The sequence below is a fragment of the Ambystoma mexicanum genome, chromosome 3q (assembly GCF_040938575.1).
Source record: "Ambystoma mexicanum isolate Mex_15411 chromosome 3q, UKY_AmexF1_1, whole genome shotgun sequence".
In the NCBI taxonomy this organism is placed as follows: Eukaryota; Metazoa; Chordata; class Amphibia; order Caudata; family Ambystomatidae; genus Ambystoma; species Ambystoma mexicanum.
This window is the reverse complement of record NC_090926.1, coordinates 54,529,290-54,549,379: the sequence shown is the minus strand read 5'-3', so window position 1 is coordinate 54,549,379 and position 20,090 is coordinate 54,529,290. Positions and strand designations below refer to the sequence as shown.

At 47.8% G+C, this 20,090-nt stretch overlaps 1 protein-coding gene across 3 annotated transcripts in view; it reads left to right on the top strand.

Moving 5' to 3' along the window:
- Positions 1 to 9,314: 9,314 nt before the first annotated feature.
- Positions 9,315 to 20,090, top strand: part of TOM1 (target of myb1 membrane trafficking protein) — an 837,238-nt gene continuing 826,462 nt past the window's right edge. The window contains exon 1 of one of the 3 annotated variants that reach the window (XM_069653062.1): positions 9,315 to 9,480. In XM_069653062.1, coding sequence (XP_069509163.1) covers positions 9,429 to 9,480 — 52 coding nt within the window. In that variant the 5' untranslated portion in view covers positions 9,315 to 9,428. The remainder of the gene's footprint in view (positions 9,481 to 20,090) is intronic. The other 2 variants (XM_069653063.1, XM_069653061.1) reach the window with 2 other exon arrangements.

Genomic DNA, 20,090 nt, shown 5'->3' with positions numbered 1-20,090 from the left:
AACCTGATAACCCCTGCTTCGTACTGTATTTGTAAAGTTGTCATGGCGATCTTGCACCTCCCCCCACCCCACAGGAACCTCCGCGCCATTGTGTCTAATTTTCTGACAAAGGCTCTGGGTATGGCGTGCGGGATGTTTGTGAAATAATATAGCAACCTTGGGAGTACTACCATCTTCAAGATGGCTGCCCTTCCCATCATCCCCAGAGGGAGTGTCTCCCAGAAGCTCATGGCCTTTTGTATTTTGTCTAATGCTACTAGTGTATTACGTTCATGTGATTCTACAGTGTTATGGTGTATCTCTATTCCTAAATATCTAAAGGAGTTTGGTGCCCATGTCAGACCCATGTCTGGGAGTTTGTCTCGGGGGACTCGTCTGAGGTCAGCCAGGGGGAAAAGGATCGACTTCTCTTTATTAATGGCAATCCCTGAGAGTCTGGTGTATGCATTTGCTGCTTCCAGGAGGCAGGGCAGGTTAGTACGTGGGTTTTCTACGAAGAGCAGGGTATCATCTGCATATATCGAGATCTGATGTACAATTCCGTCTATATCTATTCCTGTGTCTCCGTATTCTGCCCTGAGGAAAACCGCCCATGGCTCCAAGGCCAATATATATAACATTGGAGACAGTGAGCAGCCCTGTTTGGTGCCCCTGTATATTCTCCAAGCTTTTGAAAATGTGCCTTCCTGTCTTTACTCTGGCTCTGGGATCCTTGTATGGTAGCCTGATCCATCTAAGGAACCCTTCCCCTATGCCAAAACACTTAGCAGCCAGTTCCAACTAACTGAATCGAATGCTTTGACGACGTCTAGTGACACCACCGCGCACTCGCCCTGTATCTGGTTCGTCTCCTCTATAACATGATGTAATCTGCAAAGGTTCCATGACGTATTGAGTCCTGGGACGTAGCCCGTTTGATCTGAGTGGATCAATGTGGGTATCACTATTTTCAAGCGGTTCGCTAAGACCGCCGTGAGTATTTTGGTGTCTTGGTTGATGAGGGAGATCGGTCTATATGAGGCACATTTCCTTGGGGATTTCCCAGGTTTAAGGATCGGTACAATCGTCGTTTCCGACATGCTGTTTGGTAGTTGTATGTTCTCATAGGCCTCCAGGTATGTCTCTAATAGTTTCGGGGCAATGGTGTTCTTGTATACCTTGTAAAATTCTCCCGGGAGTCCGTCAGGACCCGGGGCTTTACCCGAGGGGAGGTCGGAAATCACTGTTTCAATTTCATCTAATGTGATGGGGGCATCTAATGATTGGGCCTGTTCTTCCGTTAGTTTTGGTAACCTTATCTCGGCCAGGGTGTCCGGAATGTATTCCGGTTCCACTCCGGATTAGGAGCATACAGCTTTTCATAAAAGCCGGTGAAAAGGTTGTTTATATTTTCTTGACTTCTAACCTCTGTCCCTATTTCATCTTCCAGTACCATTGTGGGGTCCCTTTTGTTTTCTTGTTTCGTGAGCCATGCTAGGAGTCTGCTGGGCTTATTCCCTTCTGCGTGCAGTCTCTGTAGGTATTTCCCATAATTTAGCTTCCTCAATTTCTCCCAGAGTTCCATACATCTTATTCTTAACGTCAGCAATTCCCTGGGTTCCCCGCCTGCCTTTTCTGCCCTTTTCTCCTCCTTTCTTATTTCTTTTTCTATTTTATCCAGTTCCTCCATGGCTGCCCCTTTTAGCCCTCCTGTTTTCCCAATCGCCGCCCCCCTTATCACTACCTTAAACGTGTCCCAGAGTGTGCGTTGCTTCCTACACTTCCCTCGTTGTGTTCAAAGTATTCTTCTATTACCTCTTGTAGGTGTGCTTCCAATTCGCTCTCCTCCAGCGCCTCCGCTCGGAGGCGCCATGTTGGTATTGGGGTTTTCCTATGGGTATACGCCCATGTTACTATTACCGGGACATGATCCGATAGTGTTCGTGCTTTAATGTAAATTCCTGTGAATTCTATTAAGGATTCAGCACCTGTGAACAGGTAATCAATCCGTGTGAATACCCCGTGGGGCATGCTATAGTGAGTGTACCCCCTCCTTCCTCCGTGTACCTGCCTCCAGACGTCCACCAGCTGCAGTCGTGTGAGTGTTCTATGAAGTTCCTTGGCTGGAGGCGCCGGACTCCTGTACTTGTCATCTGATCTGTCGAGGAATGGGTCTAAGGTACAATTGAAGTCCCCTGCCCAGATGAGTGTGGCGTCTCTGTATTGAGCCACTCTGAGTGCCGCTTTCTTGAAGAACTCGGTTGCTTCGTGGTTCGGAGCGTAAGTATTGATCAGACATATTTCTTTGTTTTCTAGCATTCCATGTACCAGCACTAGCCTCACCTCCAAGTCCGTTTCTTGCTTCATGAGCTGGAACGGCACTCCAGGTGCAATCCATGTTAGTGTCCCTCTTGCATAATTCAAGTATGTGCTGCTATATACTTGTCCTCCCCATTTCTTTGCCATCTTGGCCTGCTTTTCCGATGTTAAGTGAGTCTCTTGGAGCATTGCTATTTTGACATTCACCCTGTTTAGCCAGGCGTATACTCTGAGTCTCTTGACATAAGCATTGAGTCCCCGCACATTCCAAGTTGCTATTTTTATCTCGTCAGGGTTCATATATGCATTGATTCCTTCGGCTCCGTTGTCCCTTAGCCTTCAATTCGTTCGTTGCCCTGCTTCCTACCAAGTTGTCTCCTCCTTCGCCTCTGGGGTGGGACTGCATGCTTTGCTGTTGTGTGATTTCTCGATCTCCACCCACTCGGGACATGCTGTAGTTGCTTGAGTCATCTCATCCCTTGATGGTGCCGTGTGCCAGTCGGCCATGTCTAATATCAACCAACATGTAAACCGTAACTTTCTTAACCCAAACTTCAACCTTTAAACTAACGTCCAGCCACTCTCCCCCCGCTCGGGCTTCGCCGCTTCTCTTGTCATGCTCCTTTGGACAAAGCAGACTCGCCGCAGCGTGATACCTTAGAACTGGCATCCAAACTCTCATTGTGCTCTTCTTAGGGGCTTGGCCTTTCCCCCTTCGCTGGCGCTTCGGAGTGGAGCTAGTCGCTCCTTTCTATCTGTCTTCACTCTCCGAACTCCTATTGTATATTCGATGTTTTTCGGCATCATTATTCCTAGTTGGCTGCGTATCCCTTCACCGGGGTCGGCCCCTTCCGTCATTGGCATCCTTCTGTGTCAGCTGGGGGATCCCCTGCGCATCCATCCATGCTTGAGCTTCCTCCGTAGATTCGAAAAAATAAGATTTCCCTTTATGTATCACCTTTAGTTTGGCCGGAAAGAGGAGCATGCATCTTATCTCCGCCCTTCTGAGGCGTTCCTTTGTAGGGCCAAACTGGGCTCTTTGTTTCTGGACGGTGGCAGTATAGTCTGGATATATTGTGATCCTAGAGGAATTTCTGATGATCTCTCCCCCTCCCCTCGAGAATGACAGTATCCTTTCTCTGTCTTTAAAGTTCATTATCCTGGCGATCATTGCTCGCGGTGGGGCCCCGGGCCGAGGCCTCCTAGATAGTGCTCTGTGTGCTCGTTCCACCACAAAGCCCTGGGATAACGACCCCGCTCCGATTTCCTGAAGGAGCATATTTTCTACATATTCTGTGGGGTCATTCCCCTCTTCGCCCTCCGGAACTCCAATTATGCGGACGTTGTTCCTCCTGGCCCTGCCTTCCGCATCCTCTGCCCTCCGCTCTAGGAGCCTGACTTTCTGCAGCACTTCTGACATTCCTGTCCTTGTAACCGTGAGATCTGCAGTGTTTTGTTGTAACTGCTGCTCTGTTGTTGACACCCTGTCCATCAAGTTCCTAGCATCCTGCCGAAGGAGGCCCACATCCACCATGACTGTGTCCAGTTTCTGTTCCAGGGATGCTTCAGGGCACCTATAGCCATGTCCATTTTGTTTTCGAGACACGTCTTTAGGGAAGGAATCGCCTCCAGGACCTCTCCGTTTGTCGCATTGACTAGTTGGCGTGGGGCGCTCGCCTCCGCCGCCACCACATCCTATACGTTTGGTTGCTTATTCCCAGGTGCTGTAGCGAAAGTGTCCATGGTGGCTTGTTTAGTTTTCACTTCTGTTTTCTTGTTGGTAGGCATTGTTTGTATATGGGCATTTAGGTATGGCTCTGCTCCCGTCCCTTTCAGCCGTGATCTGCTCTCAATTCGAAACTGCTGTTATTTTATCTGGGGTTTAGCTTCCCCCGAGGGGCGAGCTCTTCCGCCGGGTTTCTACCAGCTGTGGCAGCCGGGCTGGTGGGTGAGGGGGTCCTGTTCGTCGCCTGCGCCGTTAGGGTGGAGGTTGCGGGAACAGATTTTGCCCGTTCTTCCCGGGGGGTTGTATAGTCTCGTATGCAATCTCGTGGGGACCTCCAGCTCTGTCATGGGTGGGGACAGCTGCCTCCCGCCTGCTGCCACCAGGTGGTTAAGTGTCCCCCAGGGCTGTGGCACACACAGCCCTGTTTGTGACTAGCAGGGGGCCGCAGCACACGGGCACGCCACCCCAAGACAGGTGCTCCGGGTGATCCGGATCTCCGAGTACCTGCAATCCCGATCTGTTCACCTCGGTCGGGCGTCTTCCCCCCGCTCCTCGCTGTGTCGTTGGTGCGCTCTTCGTCTGCCGCCTTTTCACCCGGGCCCACCCGCCGGCAAGTCTGCGGCGGTCGCGAGGTGCAGGAGGCCGTGCCCAGGCTCGGGGGTCTGCGGGGCTCACACCTCGCCGCCTCTGTTGCTTCAAGCGCTCAATCGGTTCCCAGGCGTCAGGGGTGATAGCGATGGCCCGTCCGAGCCCGCTCGCCCCGGGGGCACTGTTCCCCACCGTGTCGTTCGTGTGTTCCTCGGTCACCGCCTCACCACCAGCCCGCCTAGGCCCGTCAGCCTGCGGGTCGGCGATGGCCACAGGGTGCAGGCGCGCTCTCGGGCCCGAAGTCTGCAGGGCTCGCCCCTCGCCGCCTCTGTTGTCTCAGGCGCTCGGTCGGCTTCTGGGGTGACGGAGATGGCCTGCCCGGTCTTACGCACATCGGGGAGCCCTCGGCGCCATCTTGGAGGAGGCAGCGGGGTCACGTGAAACAGCCGCTACCACAGTTTCCCTGGTCTGTTTTCTCTCCGGGATGGCACCGGAGGGTAGGAAAATAGTTCCGCCAACTTTATTTGTGTTTGCTTGCCGACAGATAAGTCTGTATCCGCCGTTACAGGATCATTTACAGGATCTCAAATGGGAGCTGCGTGGATTCGCGTCTTCACTCCATGCGTGCTGGTCACGCCCCCCGTCTGTGTTATGTTCTTGTCGTGTTCTTGTTGCGTGAACTTTCACGGCATGTCCTGTCACTTTGTGTGCTGTCAGCGTGACATTAGAACATCATATCATTCTTTCATGGCCATTCTGTGTGCGAAACACCATCTATTCCCTGTTTCTCCATTCACTGCACTGTAGGCATCACTATGCATTACGAAATGCTCTTTTAGGGCCCGTTCTTAAAGCACCTCTTCTGTGTGAAAAGGCTTCCCTCTCTCCTCTCTACCCACTCCATGTCGCGCCCTTCATGGCCTCAACCCTTGTGTTCTCTCCGCGAAGCACACCAGCCATGCTGATAAGCTTCCTACACCGTCTCTACTAGGACAAGGGTCCATGTTATCTGTACTCTCTGCCAATGTTTACGAATACTTTCTCAGTGTAATTCATAACAATTCTCCGCACTGAGCCCAGTGGCGCAGGCAACTTCTGTCCCATCAGAATGGATGCAAATGCCAGCCTAATGCTTTCTAGCGTTTACGATTTCTCTCACAATACAAGCACTACATAATGCAGACTTATTCTAAGTGACTCAACATACATACATACATACATAACATACCAAACATATCTCTAAATGTGTCTCTACAAAGCATAACAATGTGTGAATGGCTTTACGTGCATTTCAAATATGCCCGTGTGTGTGTCATTCCAGGCCTAATTCGTTTCTCTGTAGTGCAAACATAAGTTTCTCTCACAGCCTAAGCGCTATTTCTAATGCAAACATAAATACATAGCATATCATGGTGAGTATATATTGTGTCTTTAAAACACTACATGGCACTTCAGACATATGCAAGTGTCATTCTATTGCAAATGGCAAAAGTGCAAAGTGGCAGCATGTTTCTCTCAAGCAATATATGCATACATATCAATCTATAAGCAAATCTGCAAATGCATACAAAGGTGACAGTCTAATATGGATAATAGTGTCTACTTCAGCAATGTACTAATCAGAACTAAACAGAATGCAATAATGGAATGATTCCATAGTAAAGTAATGGTGATTCTAATGATTCTCTAACAGTGAGTCTAATAATGGGTAATGGTTCTTCTACAGAGAGTCTTATGATTTCTAATAATGATAACAATTCAGGCTCCTCATTTCATCCAATTCCACACATCCAGAACCTAGCTTCCTGGTCTGAGCCCCTGAGAAGTCTCACAAAGAAAAAGGCAACATGGCAGTGGGGTCCGCTGGAACAGGTCGCGTTCCAACATGTGAAGGGAGCGCCGATGGCTGAGGACACCATGGCGTTCTTCGATCCGTCCTTGACATCCAAGATCGTGGTCGACGCCAGCCCATTTGGTCTGCGTGCAGTCCCTTTTGAGACGAAGCCCCAAGGAACGAGGCCCTGGGAGAACGTACATGCTGACTTTGGGTCCACTGGCCGGGACACTCACTTCTTGGTGGTGGAGGCTGAGTGGTCACGGCACCCTGAGTTCGAATTCATTGAATCAGTGTCTTTTGACAAGGTGGCAGTTGCACTAGAAAAGATCTTTGCCACCCAAGGCCTGCCTCAGACCCTGTGCTCCGACAATGGACCAACGTTCAAAGGGGACAGCTTTGAAGTGCTCGTGAAGAACCGACATCCACAAGGCAAGCTCTCACTGACTTATGAGCCTGGTCCCATGGACGTGGTGGCGGCGAGTGGCTCGATAGTGACTGCATCTGATCAAACTGCCACTGTTATCCAAAAGGCCGGTTTTTCAAGAAGGTAGGTGGGACCAGGCCGAAGGCGATCCATAGAAGAGACTATGTTGAGGTACCGGACGAGGGTGGTGTCCTGGCCCATCCGTCGAGTCCTCTAGGTCGAGGGGACGCAGGTAAGGAGGGCCCGATCCGGGTGGCGGGAAGGAGGTATCCCCAAAGGGTCTGGACGGGGAAGCTTTCCCATCTCAGTGACTATGTGTTGGACCCCTGAACTGGTGGGACCAGCCCACGGGCTGTGCAGTGATTTGTGGGACTGGGAGGGAAGCAGTTAAAGGGGTGCTTATTTTGTGTGCAGTGTAATGTTTTGAAGTGTCTGTATCTACCTCTTTTTGTTGTATGGCACATACATGTCAACATTCTGACAAACCTGGAGGGAGATTTCATCAGGGAAATCGGGAGACATACATTTTCCCATAGCATAACTGTCATGCCCCTGCCCTGGAAGTGCTGGAATCGGTGGAGGCTCTGTGGCTATGTTAGCTAAAACTGTCTTGTGCGGTCTAGTCTACTCAAGAAATGGCAGCTGCAGTTATTTATGCGGTCATTTCCAGATACACTGTGCGTTGTATCCGTCTCTATACCTGCGCTTGCTAGTACTGCTTTCGGTTGTACCAGTGCTTTGCAGTTTTCTTTCTGTTTCTCTTTCGCCTTGCTCGCCGTTCCTTTGCAAACCCTCCTGTTCCATTTTGATACTGTGTTTGACAGGTCTGCTCTTACGGTCTTTCCTATCAGTTCTTTCTCACTATTCTCATAGCTCTCAACCATTTGTGTTGCAAAGGCGGGTGAAATCACCCAATTTTGTTTTTGGCGGGTGAGAGGCCCATTGGAATGAATGGGCGTGAAGGGGGCTTGGCGGGTGACTCGGCCCTTTACAAGGCGGGTGACACCCGCCAAAAGCGTGTGAGTTGAGAGCTATGTATTCTTTTTCAGTGATTTCTTTTCCGTTCTATATCTCTTTTGTCTGAACTCCTACTATTGCTTCTGTACTTTTCCCTTTTACTTTGTTTCCCTTCTTTCTTGCTTTCTCGGCTTACCTTTTTCTTCCTTCGGTACCGTATCCGGCGGCTCGCTAGCTTGAGGGCTGTAGTCCTCTTTGAACCGGTACGGTCTGTTTGTTTCTGTTCTTGTTTTACCTTCTCCTGCTCTTCGCCGTCGCATACAGTGCTTTCTGCTCCTTCCTTTGGTACCGTTGCCTCGCTAGTTCGAGGGCTGTGGTCATCTTTTACCATCACGGTCTGTTTGTTTTTGTGTTGAATGCTCTTGCTCTCGCCGTCTTGTACGGTGTTGTCTGTTTTCTACTAGTTCTTTCTCAGCCTTCTCTTAGACTACTGTAGTTTATTTCTTTTTCTATTGAAAGTGTGGTTTCCTTACTGGACGATCGCTTCCCTTGTTCACTTCTCCTACTTTTTCTCTGTTTCCATTTCCTTTGTGTGGAACTTTCTACTTTATTCTTTGGACGGCCTTTCTTCTGTCCTCCTAGGTCCTTGCTTTAGCATCCTCATAGGTCCTTGCTTTAGCATAGCTCTCAACCATTTGTGATGCAAAGGCGGGTGAAATCACCCGATTTTGTTTTTGGCGGGTGAGAGGCCCCTTGAAACAAATGGACGTGCAGGATGCTTGGTGGGTGAGTCAGCTGTTTACAGAGCGGGTGACACCGGCCAAAAGCGTGCGAGTTGGGAGCTATGCCATAGTTATATATTGGGTACATGCTAACTCTCCCAATTTGGGCGGGAGACTCCCGATTTTTCTGTGAAAAATATTGCTATTTTTCACAGCCTCCCACCTAAAATAACTGTAGCCCCAATGCATTCCTTTGGGGAAATGAACGACTCCCGATTTCCCTGTGGGAAGCTCCCTCCCAGGTGCGTCTGAATGTTGGCATGTAGGGCATATATGCCAACATTCTGGAGCAACTAGGAGGGAGATTTCATAAGAGAATTCAGGAGAAATTAATTTTCCCATAGGCATGCATTGGGGCTAGAATTATTTTTGGTGGGAGAACGTGAAAAATAGGAATATTTTGCAATATTTTTCATTAAAAAATCGTGATTCTCCTGCTTAAATCGGGAGGGTTGGCATATACGTTGGAGTGTGGTGCCTGCCCGGCAGAGTGACGCAACTCTGCCGCGCATGTTTAGCATTGAAAAATATATAATTCATGAAAATCTTGTCTTTGTCCTACTGGGGACGACTTTTTAAAAAAAGAAAAAGATACTATCCTCATTAACAGGCGCGAAAAAAAGATCGAGTAAGATGGCGATCTTTGGACGCAAATGTATGTCTCCCTTTAAATTCCTCATTTGTGGTTTTCCGCAGTCTTTTCTCTGTTTTACTGCCACCCGGTCACGTTGGGAAGGGGTAAGGCTCTGTCTCGCTTGGCGGTCATATGACCTGACCCGTGCCGGTCTGGAGCTTCAGCCTGCTGTCGAAGACACCATGGACTTTCTGCTCGGGAACCCATATGCCTCTCCGGTGGGGCAAAGAATAGGTGAGTACAAGGAAAAACTAAGGTGGGGGCCACTTGACAAACTAGAAGGGGTCTACATAGAGTTTACTTCCGCATCACGTGACACGTTTGACAGTGAAAAAAATGAAGGGGCGGGGCAGATGCGGAGGTTTACCCTGCCAAGACTTGTTTACTGTACCAAATCTCCCTTTATTCCCCCAACTCTCTTCAAGAACCAAAACAGTAAAATCTGTTCACCACAAACACAGTGACACCAGAGTTGCATCGGACAGAACATCCTCTTGAATCCATCCACACTGCTCGGTGACTCACTTCTTAAGGGGTTCTGCCTGGGAAGGATCCACCTGCCACCATATCATTTCTCCCAGTGGATTGGCAGCAGTTCCATTTTGTTTTGGCTGTTAGGTGGCGCCACCTATAAGCTTGAACTACTGCAATAGATTGTACAGTTGGGGAGACATGGCATATGAGGAGGGACACAAAGCTTGTAGGTGTTTAGTTATTTACCCCATCATGGCCATTCCCACCGACGTACTGCCCCTCCTAAAGTTCGTTCTCCTGGGATCTCTTTGAGCTAGCGTTATCAAGCCAACCATCTAACCTTGCTTGAAGTACTTGCCGGTGTTTTTTCAAAGCAGTCTTCTGAGAGTTAATGATTTATTGGAGCTGTAAACACGCATCTGATGTAATAAAATGTCTTAACCAGGACTGTCTTCAGCCACTCTATACGCCCTATGCGTATCCTTCAATGAAGTCCTGTTAATAGCAAGCTTTGGCAAAGCCTAGTTTTTTCTTGTCTATAAGCATTAGACATTTGCCAGGCATTGCTATTGTAGAGGCAGTCACACCATTTTGCAGCTGCTATTTTCCGTGCCCAGCTAATAATACCATTGCGGCAAGTGCATTTTCTGTATCTACACAAAAGCTGAAACTGTTGGCATTGCCAATGATTGTTTGTTTACACTAGGTTTCACCACACTAAGGTTTCAGTAATGCCTATAAGAATGAGTATTAGGGGGCACGTACAAAGCTGGGCGGTGGGGTACATGCAAATAATTCAATAGGCCAAATTGATTTGAGTTACTGTATGCATATATGCGTTTGTATTTAGTGAAATGGTGATGTAAGAAAAGATCTACATAAAGTGCCTACACAGTCTAGTTGGGTAAGATATGTCAACAAATGCAAAAAAGCTATTATTAATGTTCAGGGGCATTTTTGTTTTCATGGGCATTTTTCATTGAACGTGTTTTGCCAATAATGGAAAATGCATCAAATTAATTGGTCTGCACTGACCTCCCACTCTGGTCCCACACAGCAACCTGAATTGCACTTCAATCATGTGTTAATTTTTTGGTTTTCCTTACAATGCCCGTTCAGTGCATTCTCTTATTTGTTACAATTTTAACAACGATCGTTTCACGGTTTTGTCTAGCCTGTCACTATATTAAGTGTTTTTGATAGCCAATTTTATGGTACTCCCTTTAGCAATCTGCGAGAATTCAACTCTGTGACAGCAGATTGCACCCAGATGTCAGAGACATGTGCTTAATAAGTCGACTATCTATCCTTGGTTTGAAAATATCGAATTACTGTATTACTGCAGCGAGGGATCATCTTTCCAACGGTGTGCTTAACAAAGTCACACGGAAAACTGCCCCCAGTGTCCCAAATAACTATGGAAATTCAAATTGAGATCCACATCGGAAGGAAAACTTACTCTGGCAGCATTGAGCATAGATCTTTGGTAGACCGTTTGGGAGCATTTGGTTTAGTAGCATGGAAAACACGTTGGCACGCAATACTGAGATGGGGGATGTGGCTTGTGTACTTGCATATTCTGAGTGGGATAAAATGCTGCCTGTGCTGCGGTTACTTGCAAAAGCCATTCTTGTAAAAACACCGAGTTTCATGGTTTGTTAGCCATGCCAGGCTCCCATTTAAGATTTTAGCTAGCTTTTTTATTTAACAACTTCATTTAAATTCGACTGCAAACAAGTGTATTCAGAGTAAGTCCACCTTTTACCAATACTCTCCCATTACCCCAGTGCTGTCCCACCGTTTCTCAGTCCCACACATTCCATCTACCTTTCAGCAATCCCTTTAAGAAATGTGCCACCAGGCGCGGCTTATACGTTTGTGCTGCATAGTCGAGGTCATACTCAAGTATGGGAAACCAGACCTCTGTGAACTGATGCAACACCCCTTCTTTTGCTGCTGTGACCTTTCAGGCCACTAAGATATCCCAAGTCTTTGTCCACAACATAGGAATGAGCGGACCCTCTGTGGTATTCCAGGTTCTGCCGATTGTGATTCTAGCTGCTAGTAGCAGGTGGGTAATGAATTCAGATTTTCAACACATTCATTAAAGAAAGTCATTCTATTAAAGACACGGAGGCGAAGGATTATGCTTCTCTTATGCTTTACTAACTCAAGCAGCTTAACAGTAAACATTTGAACAATAAAGCGAGAAATTACATGTTCTATGAAAAACCGAGTCTTTAGTAGTTCTCTTGTTATTGGTCCCTAAAGAAACACGTGACATTATTGCACCAATAGTCTATAATCACATCCATAAATATGTCCACCATCTTAAATCCTTCTCCTCTTTCTTTCGCTGGTCATCCAATTTGCGTCCCAATCGGTAAATCCTTAACCTTTATCGAACGTCGCCCTGACGATCATGTTCCCGTCTGTTTGTCATCGCCCATGGAACTTGAAAATAAAGAAACATTTTAGATCTCTGCTCTTCTGTGGTGGGTAATCGTGTTGCATGACAGAAATTGCATCATAAATAATGACATCATATTGGATATTTTCAAGATTTAAAGGGTGGGATAATCCTTCGTCTCTGTGTGAAAATCTGAATTCTATGTCAAGACCCCGAGGCTCGGATTATGCTTGTATAAAGCTTGCTTACCATCAACTTTGTTGCGTTTTTGACTGGTTTGAAGTAAAAAGTCTTCAATGTGGACTCAATTCGTCCAATCTGCTGCCTTCAATATATCCTCCAGTCGGGCACGCACACTAAATGCCTTGGCCGCCATGACTCCTCTCGCTGAGTGAGCGCCATAGCACGAAATGTCAATGCATGCCTGACTAGTCGCCCATCTCATCCATCTTGCCAGAGTGGACGACGCCACTGCCCCAAAGGCTCTCTTCAGAGTAATGAGCAACTGAGATACCCATGCGGGCCATAGGTCTTTTGTCCCGCTTATATATGTTTGTAAACACTGTGCTGGGCATAACTTTGGTTACCCTGTGAATGCTGCATAATATATTGTTCTCAGATTTGTCTTAGTTCTCCTAGATATATAAAATGTCACCCATGTGGTGTATGTTTTCCTATCGACTTCTAATGCTCTTACGTCAGATACTCGTTTGCATGACAGTAAACAAAATAGCATTGCCACCTTAGCCGATAACTCCTTGCTGGATAGCTCATTGTTATCCGGCCATATTGTGATCAACTTTAATGCTCTATCTACACCCAATAACTGGTTGTATTTTACCTTTGGAGGTTTAATCAGTCTGACACCCTTTAGTAGTCTGCATATCGGTGGGTGTTCCCCCACTGCTTGACCTTCCAGCTGTATGTGCACCGATAAAATTGCTGATCTGGCAGTATTGATGTGCCTGTATGCCCTGCTGTGCGACACAATGTTTCACAAAAAAATGTGCTACATGCACAACATCTGTTCTAGCTGGATGAGCGTTCCTTTCCATACACCAGCTATGCTGTTTCGCCCATGCAGACCTGTATGCCTTTCTGGTCCCCGGGGCCCAGGAGTCCTCAATGATGTGTTCAGCCTTGCTCGATAGTCCCGACCTAGCCCAGGCTCCCCTGAGGTTGCCCATGCAATGAGGTTAAGGTTGCCTGATTCCACTAGAGGATGGTTGCCCCCGGTCGGGTCCCGAATGATTGTTTGGATCATCAGTAGTGCAATCGAGTTGTCGTATGTCATCTCCAGCAGGTCTGGGCTTTTTCATTTGGCTTGTTTTCCACGATAAGAGCGCCGTTGGTCTCCCTCTGCCTCCCTCCCTCCCCTGCATCCAGTCCCTCGTTGCCTCCCTCAGAAAATGATAGAGAAACTGCACACCCTATCTTAATTGCACAAGAAAAAATTGTCTTAATTGGTTAGGTTTAGAGCTGTGAAAGCTCTCACCACTTATGAGACTTCAAGGGTGCCGGGGAGAAAAAAAATGACTCTGGTATCAAAAGTCATGCAAAACGTTCTTGATATGTAATCGTGCAAAATTGCTAACGTTGAATGAATTTTGTAATTATTCGAAATTGAAAGTTTTTTTGACTGTGGGATAATGGAATGAAGATCTTCTCATTAATGCACTACGATTCCCAGAACACCTTATTGCACGAAATATCAGACGCACTAATATGGAATTACATTAATAATGAATACATTTGTGCTTAAAAATTGTAGTGAAATGCGCACTTACGGACTGACAAGTATGTTAAAGAAAGCATTGTAGTAAATATTGGGACCTTCCAAATTACGAGCGATTTTGAAATTGAGCGTGAGCTCACTTATTACCGTTTGTTACCATCAATGATGGATAAGACCTACTAAATTCACATTAACATCCCTTTAGTCTCAATTATATCTTTACATCATACGTTTTTAACTAATCTAATTTGGAGAGACTACGACTCCCAGCGTTCCGGACAGGCATGTGACTCACATCACATGACTATTTAACCAATCACGCGGGAATGCATCGGTTCTCGCAGACTTCAATTTGGAGAATAAGGCTGACGATTAAGAGGGAAACGCTGACGATTAACAAGTGAAGAATTAGAGGTATGTCCTAATAGTATGGTAGAATTTACCTAGTGTAAATAACTCTAAACTTAATCCTGATAGATTTCATATTCCTTTTAGAGAATCGCATACTTGAGGGGAATTAACTATAGAATTTGGACCGCCTGATGAAAATAAGTATACACGCTGACAGCAACAGCACGTGGGCTGAACTATACATAGCGTCCCTAGGAACTAGGTGAGTGGATTCTAAAGATCCAACCTGCATTCTAAGATTAAACCAGTAAGAATACACGTTAACTGCTATTGGAAATTAAGTAGATGTACTTATCTCCACAGGGTAATACCACTATACATTGGGACAATTGAGACCCCTAATTAGATGCAGCAATACCAGGTATTTCGATAGAATTTTTTCCATTTAATACTAGAATTTTCTTTGTTTCACAAAATCATTAATAGCAAATATCCGTATTGTTTACAGAAATTGTGCGCGAAGATGACGCTTCCACTACCCCACAATTGAATAATAATTCTCTGAAGATAAACAAGAAAATTAAGCTGAAAAACTTCAGTGTTTGTACAAAAGATTGAAGAACAAATATCATTTAGAAGTGTCAGATTGTATAATTTGATTGTGAATATTTTTGTTGAATGCTTGAAATATTGTTATAAAACTTTTAATGGCTCCTGAAGAAGAGAGATTTCCTCTCGAAACGCGTAGAGCTCATAATTATTAATTTTCCCTTTTTTTTTAAGTGAGTTTGTGAAGTGAATTGAACTCTCAAATTTTAGATTCCTGATTTTTTGAATCCTAACTACATTAAAACATTCGGAACTTAATACCTTAGTGAAGGTTGCTTATCTGATTGTCATCACTTCTTTACACATTAAGAGGTATATTCCGAGACAAACTGAGGATTGAAAAATATTTGAGTCGTTAAAAACTGTTTGGAATATTCATTTCCAATACTAAGAGGTGTGCAGGGGAAGGGAGTTCCTACTGAATATAGGAACTTTGTTATTTCCCTCGTTACCTCCCTGCCCGCCCTCCTCCCCTGATTGGTGGCCTTGTTGCCGTGTGTTTGGTGCTACTGGGCTCCGAGTCCCAAACTCGCTTCATGTCCTCGTGATGACTGCAGTTGAGGTCAGTGCTGGCAAAGCCCCTCCTGGGCTTCAATTGTCTAATTTGCAAAACTTTTTAATTTGGCTTGTTTTTCACGCTACAAGCGCCATTGGTCTCCCTCTCCCTCCTCTGCATCCAGTCCCTCGTTGCCTTCCCTCCCGCCTCTCTGCCCACCCTCCTCCCCTGATTGGCGGCCTTGCTGGTCATTATTGACCCTCCCTTGGCAGCCCTCTTCCCAGCAGCCCCTACGCAAAGGGCGGCTTCAGCAGAGGCGGCTCCAGCTAGTGCCTGCAGGTGTCCGCACTGGAAGCCAGTGCCAGCGGTCAACCAGCAGTGACTTAGTAAGGTAGGAGTGACCCCCGGATAGCTACAGAACCTCACTCTACCCTGCAAACCTGTCCATATAGCAGACTCTCAAACTTAGGTGTGTTTTTCTCCTGTTTTAAAATACCATTGTGAAAGTATTTTGAATTGTATTGTGAAAGCAGTGACGTTCTGTAGTTTGCCTCCTAGCATAGCACTCATATAGCGAACCTTTCTATCACTATCTAAACCCTGTCGTCTTGTCCAGTTGTCAACTTGTCTCGTCTGCCCTGCTCTCCTTCCCTAGTGTTCACCCCTACCCCTTCCCACCCCCTTCCTCCTCTCTCCGCTCCCTACCTACTCTATGGTGCTCTTTGTCTCTCCTATCTTTTCTAACTGCTTCTCTATCGACTATCCTGCTCTCCTCACTAAATCTGGTAGGAGGAAGTTTAAAAGAGACTTCCTGGTCTATCGCTGACACCTATACCAGTGCCTCCTCCAGGCAAACTTTTTCACTGACATCCTCTTTGTCATTCCCTTGCCAGACCTATGGACTCTAAATATGGTCTCTGTTCTCTCTCCCCTCTCTTCCTCTACAATTAATGGTGGCACTCAGTGGGAGGCCCTCCTGTCCTCCTTCCACTCCTCCAAGGTCATCATTTAAAGTTTTTACTTGAATGGTACCGTCTTGGTCCAAGGCTCTCAAGCCAACCTTCTCCTCTTTGATAGATGCTTCCTGCGCCTCATCAATTTCCTTTCTTACCCTGCTGTCCCCCTCTCTCCTCACCTTCCCCTGCTTTCTCTTCTTTGGCTACCTTGCCCTCTCCTCCTTCCTCCTCTTCTGTCGCCCCCTCAGGCATCTTCTAGACCTCTGCAGGGCTTACCTCTGATTTGTACCCCTCCCTGGAAGTCTTTCAAGGATGGCAACCTTCTCCATATTGCCACTCTAAACTCTCGCTCAGCTGTCAAACACTCCTCTGACATCTGCATACACCTGGAAGAATTTGACCTCGATGTCCTCGGTCTCAGAGACATGGTTCATGGCCAGCTCTCACGTGCTTTGACACTCCTCCCTTATGGCTACAAGATCCTCTCCGCGCACAAATCCTACCATACCAGAGGGGGTGTAGCCCTGATCTTCCCTGAGTGGATTCCTGCCTCTGTCATTCCTATGCAGGCCTACCCCTCTTTCAAATGCCTCGTCCGTAGGCTCTCTCTCTCTTGGCCATTTCCTCACCATGGCTACTGTCTATAGGCCACCTGGTCAGATCTCCTCCTTCCTCTCTGAAAGGGCGGTTCTCTCCTCTTCCCTCCTGCTCTTGATCACTCAACTCCTCCTTCTTGGATACTTCAACATCCACCTGGATGCTTCCTGTCCTTCCACTGGACTCTTTCGTGACCTCTGGGACTCTCTCTCACTCTCCATTCTCCCCACTGACCCGACTTTCTCTGCAGGGCACACTCTGGATGTTCTGAACACTTCAGACCTTCCCCTTTCGATCCCTCTCACCACTCCTCTCTCCTGGAGTGATCACTTTCTTCTTTCCTCTTAGCTCACCCTCTCTACCTCTCAGGCCAAGCTAACTCCAGCACTGCCACCTACCTTCTTGGTTATCCGACCCATGAAGCGTGTGTCAGTTGAGGCTTTTGCCGCCACATTCTCTCTCTCCTCCCCCCCCAACCCCCCTGGCCGACTTACACCCTTTCCATGCTCCACTCTGCTATATCTGATACACTCGATGTTCTTGCCCCTGTCATGAGGATCCGCTTGAAGCTAAAGCCAAGTGCAACTCTTGGTACGACTCAGACCTCGTCACGCTTAAACGCAAGTGCAGGGTGGCTGAGAGGAAATGGCGTGCTTACGGTACATCCTCTGACAAACTGGCCTGCCGCCTGCCCCAAAGGAAATACTGGCTCTCCGTCCGCACCAAGAAGAGAACCCTCATCCAAACCACCATCTCTGCGACATCTAACAACTTGGCCGATCTCTATATAATCTGCAAGGAGCTGGCCAATCCTGCTGCAGTCTCTACCTCTCCCGTCCCTTCCCAGGCCCTGTGCACACCCCTGGCTACTCATTTCATCTCTAAAACTCAGGACATCCTGACCTCTCTCTCTTCCTCTGCCCCCCCCCTCCTCCCTCCACTCCCTGCCCTTCCTCGGGCCCTTCTTCAGCCACCTCTCTTCCCTCCGTCTCTGCCTTTCCCCTGTTCTCCTCAGACAAGGTTTCTAGACAAGTCCGATCTATGAAAGTCTCATCAAAACAGGTTCACCCCTATTCCTCTAAAACCATCAAGCACCACATTGACACCCTGGCTCCTGCTCTGGCTGATTTCCACAACCACTCCTTCGCCACTGGAGTCTTCCCCTCCCCCTGAAGCACTCCCTTGTGCACCCTTTTCTTAAACCCTCGGCCGACCCTTCCTGCCCGGCTAACTATCGTCCAATTTCCATCACTCCTTTCCTGGGCAAACTCTTGGAAAAGCTGGCCATCTCCCAGCTTAATCTTCACTCTGAATCTGTCGGTTGTCTGCTTCAGAGTTGCCAGAAGCACGGAAACTGCTCTCCTGAACATCTGTGAAGACCTGCTCTCCAACCTCGATTCCAACACCCCATGTGTCCACATCTTACTTGATCTCTCTTCTGCCTTTGACATGGTCAACCATGCCTTCCTGCTCAACCGTCTCCGTGATAACCTGGGTATCGCCGATCAGGCCTTGGCTTGGCTGACCTCCTTCATCTCCGATCAACCCTCCCAGGTCCAACTTGGGTCCTTCCTCTCCTCTATCTCTACCTGTGGTGTTCCCCAGGGGTCTAACCTCTCTCCCTGGCTCTTCAACCAATACCTGGCACTTCTTGACCACCGCTTTCTGCCCCAACTTTCAGTGCTGTGCAGATGACACTCAACTCATTTTCAGGCTCCCTTCTGCCACCTCTTCTCCTTCTCTCATCTCTGACTGTCTGTCCGCCATCCAGGAGTGGTGTGTCGCCACTGATCTCTGCCTTAATGCCAGTAACACTGAGATTCTCCTCATCGGCACACTGCTCCCTCCTTTCCTGTTACTCTCTGGCTGGCCTCTCTTGGCCCTCTTCCTACTCCCACCTGTGAGGCTAAAAACCTTGCGGTCATCTTCGACTCCACACTCTCCTTCTCTCCTCACATCTCTGACTTCTCTAAGAAGTCACACTACCAGCGGCACCTTCTCAAAGGTATTATTCCTTCCCTCTCCTTCCCCCAGTAGCTCACTGTCTCCAGAGCTCTGGTTCTCTCTCTAGGCTGGACTACTGCAACAGCCTCTTTCTAAATCTTCCTGCCTCTACTCTCCGCCATCTGCAACTTATCCAAAACAGGACTGCAAGACTTATCCTTGGCCTCAAGCCCAGGGAGTGTATCTCTCCAGGACTGAAATCTCTGCACTGGCTCCCGGTGGAGGATTAAGTTCAAAACCCTCTGCATTGTCCACAAGGCCTTCTGGGGCCTGGGACCTCAATACCTTCAACTGTCTCTTCCTAAATATCTTCCTTCTCAAGCTCTTCGCTCATCCGCCTCCAACTCCCTCAGGGTTAGTCGCTTCTCCAAGCAGAGAGTTGGTGGTAGATCTTTGTTCGCCTGGGGCCTCCCTTTGGAACAGCCTCCCTGCCTCTCTGAAACTTGAGGAATACCATCTCCGGTTCCAGAAGCACCGTGAGACCTTTCTCTTTTCTTCTGCTTTGTCTCCTCCTCTCCCCTGCTGATCTCCTGGCTGATACTGAACTTGTACTGGTTACCTGGATACCCTCTGATCTTGGGCCCAGGTTCCATCCCCGCCAATTGCACACCTGCACTGCCCCTCTGGCTTCTCTTGCACCCAGGGACTGTTTCTGTATCCCTACAGCTCCTACTAGCACTTGACACCCGATGTCTGCACTTATGCTTGCTCTGGCCTCCAGCTGGCCCCAGTTCTATTTATTGTCTTTATTTACTTACTGTTATCCTATGTACTGCACTTCACCCTTCCCCCACCTCCTCTGCACTTGCGCAATCTTAATGTCACTTGGCCTAGTAGGATTGTTGTCTGTCTTCCCGCTGTTCCACCCCCTTGCCTCACCTCGTCTCGCCTTGAAACACTTGTTTATAGGTGCGTTATAAATGCCATATCCTATCATGCCTGGTCCCTCCATGCCGGTGTCGCCAATAATATCGATACCCATTGTCTCCTCACCTGTGCCACAGTTCTCGCTATAATTAAGAATGGCGGGAAGGCGTATTCCGAACTTGGGCCCCATATTTGCAAAAATGAATCTGTTGCCTCTGCCTCTGTCGCTGGGTCTGGTCTCCAGTTGTTCAACATCAATGAAATGGGCTGCACCTCGCCTATGGTCTCTGGAACACTGTTTCGTCCAGCTTCCAATCACTGGCATCTCTTAGGAACCTGGAGTTT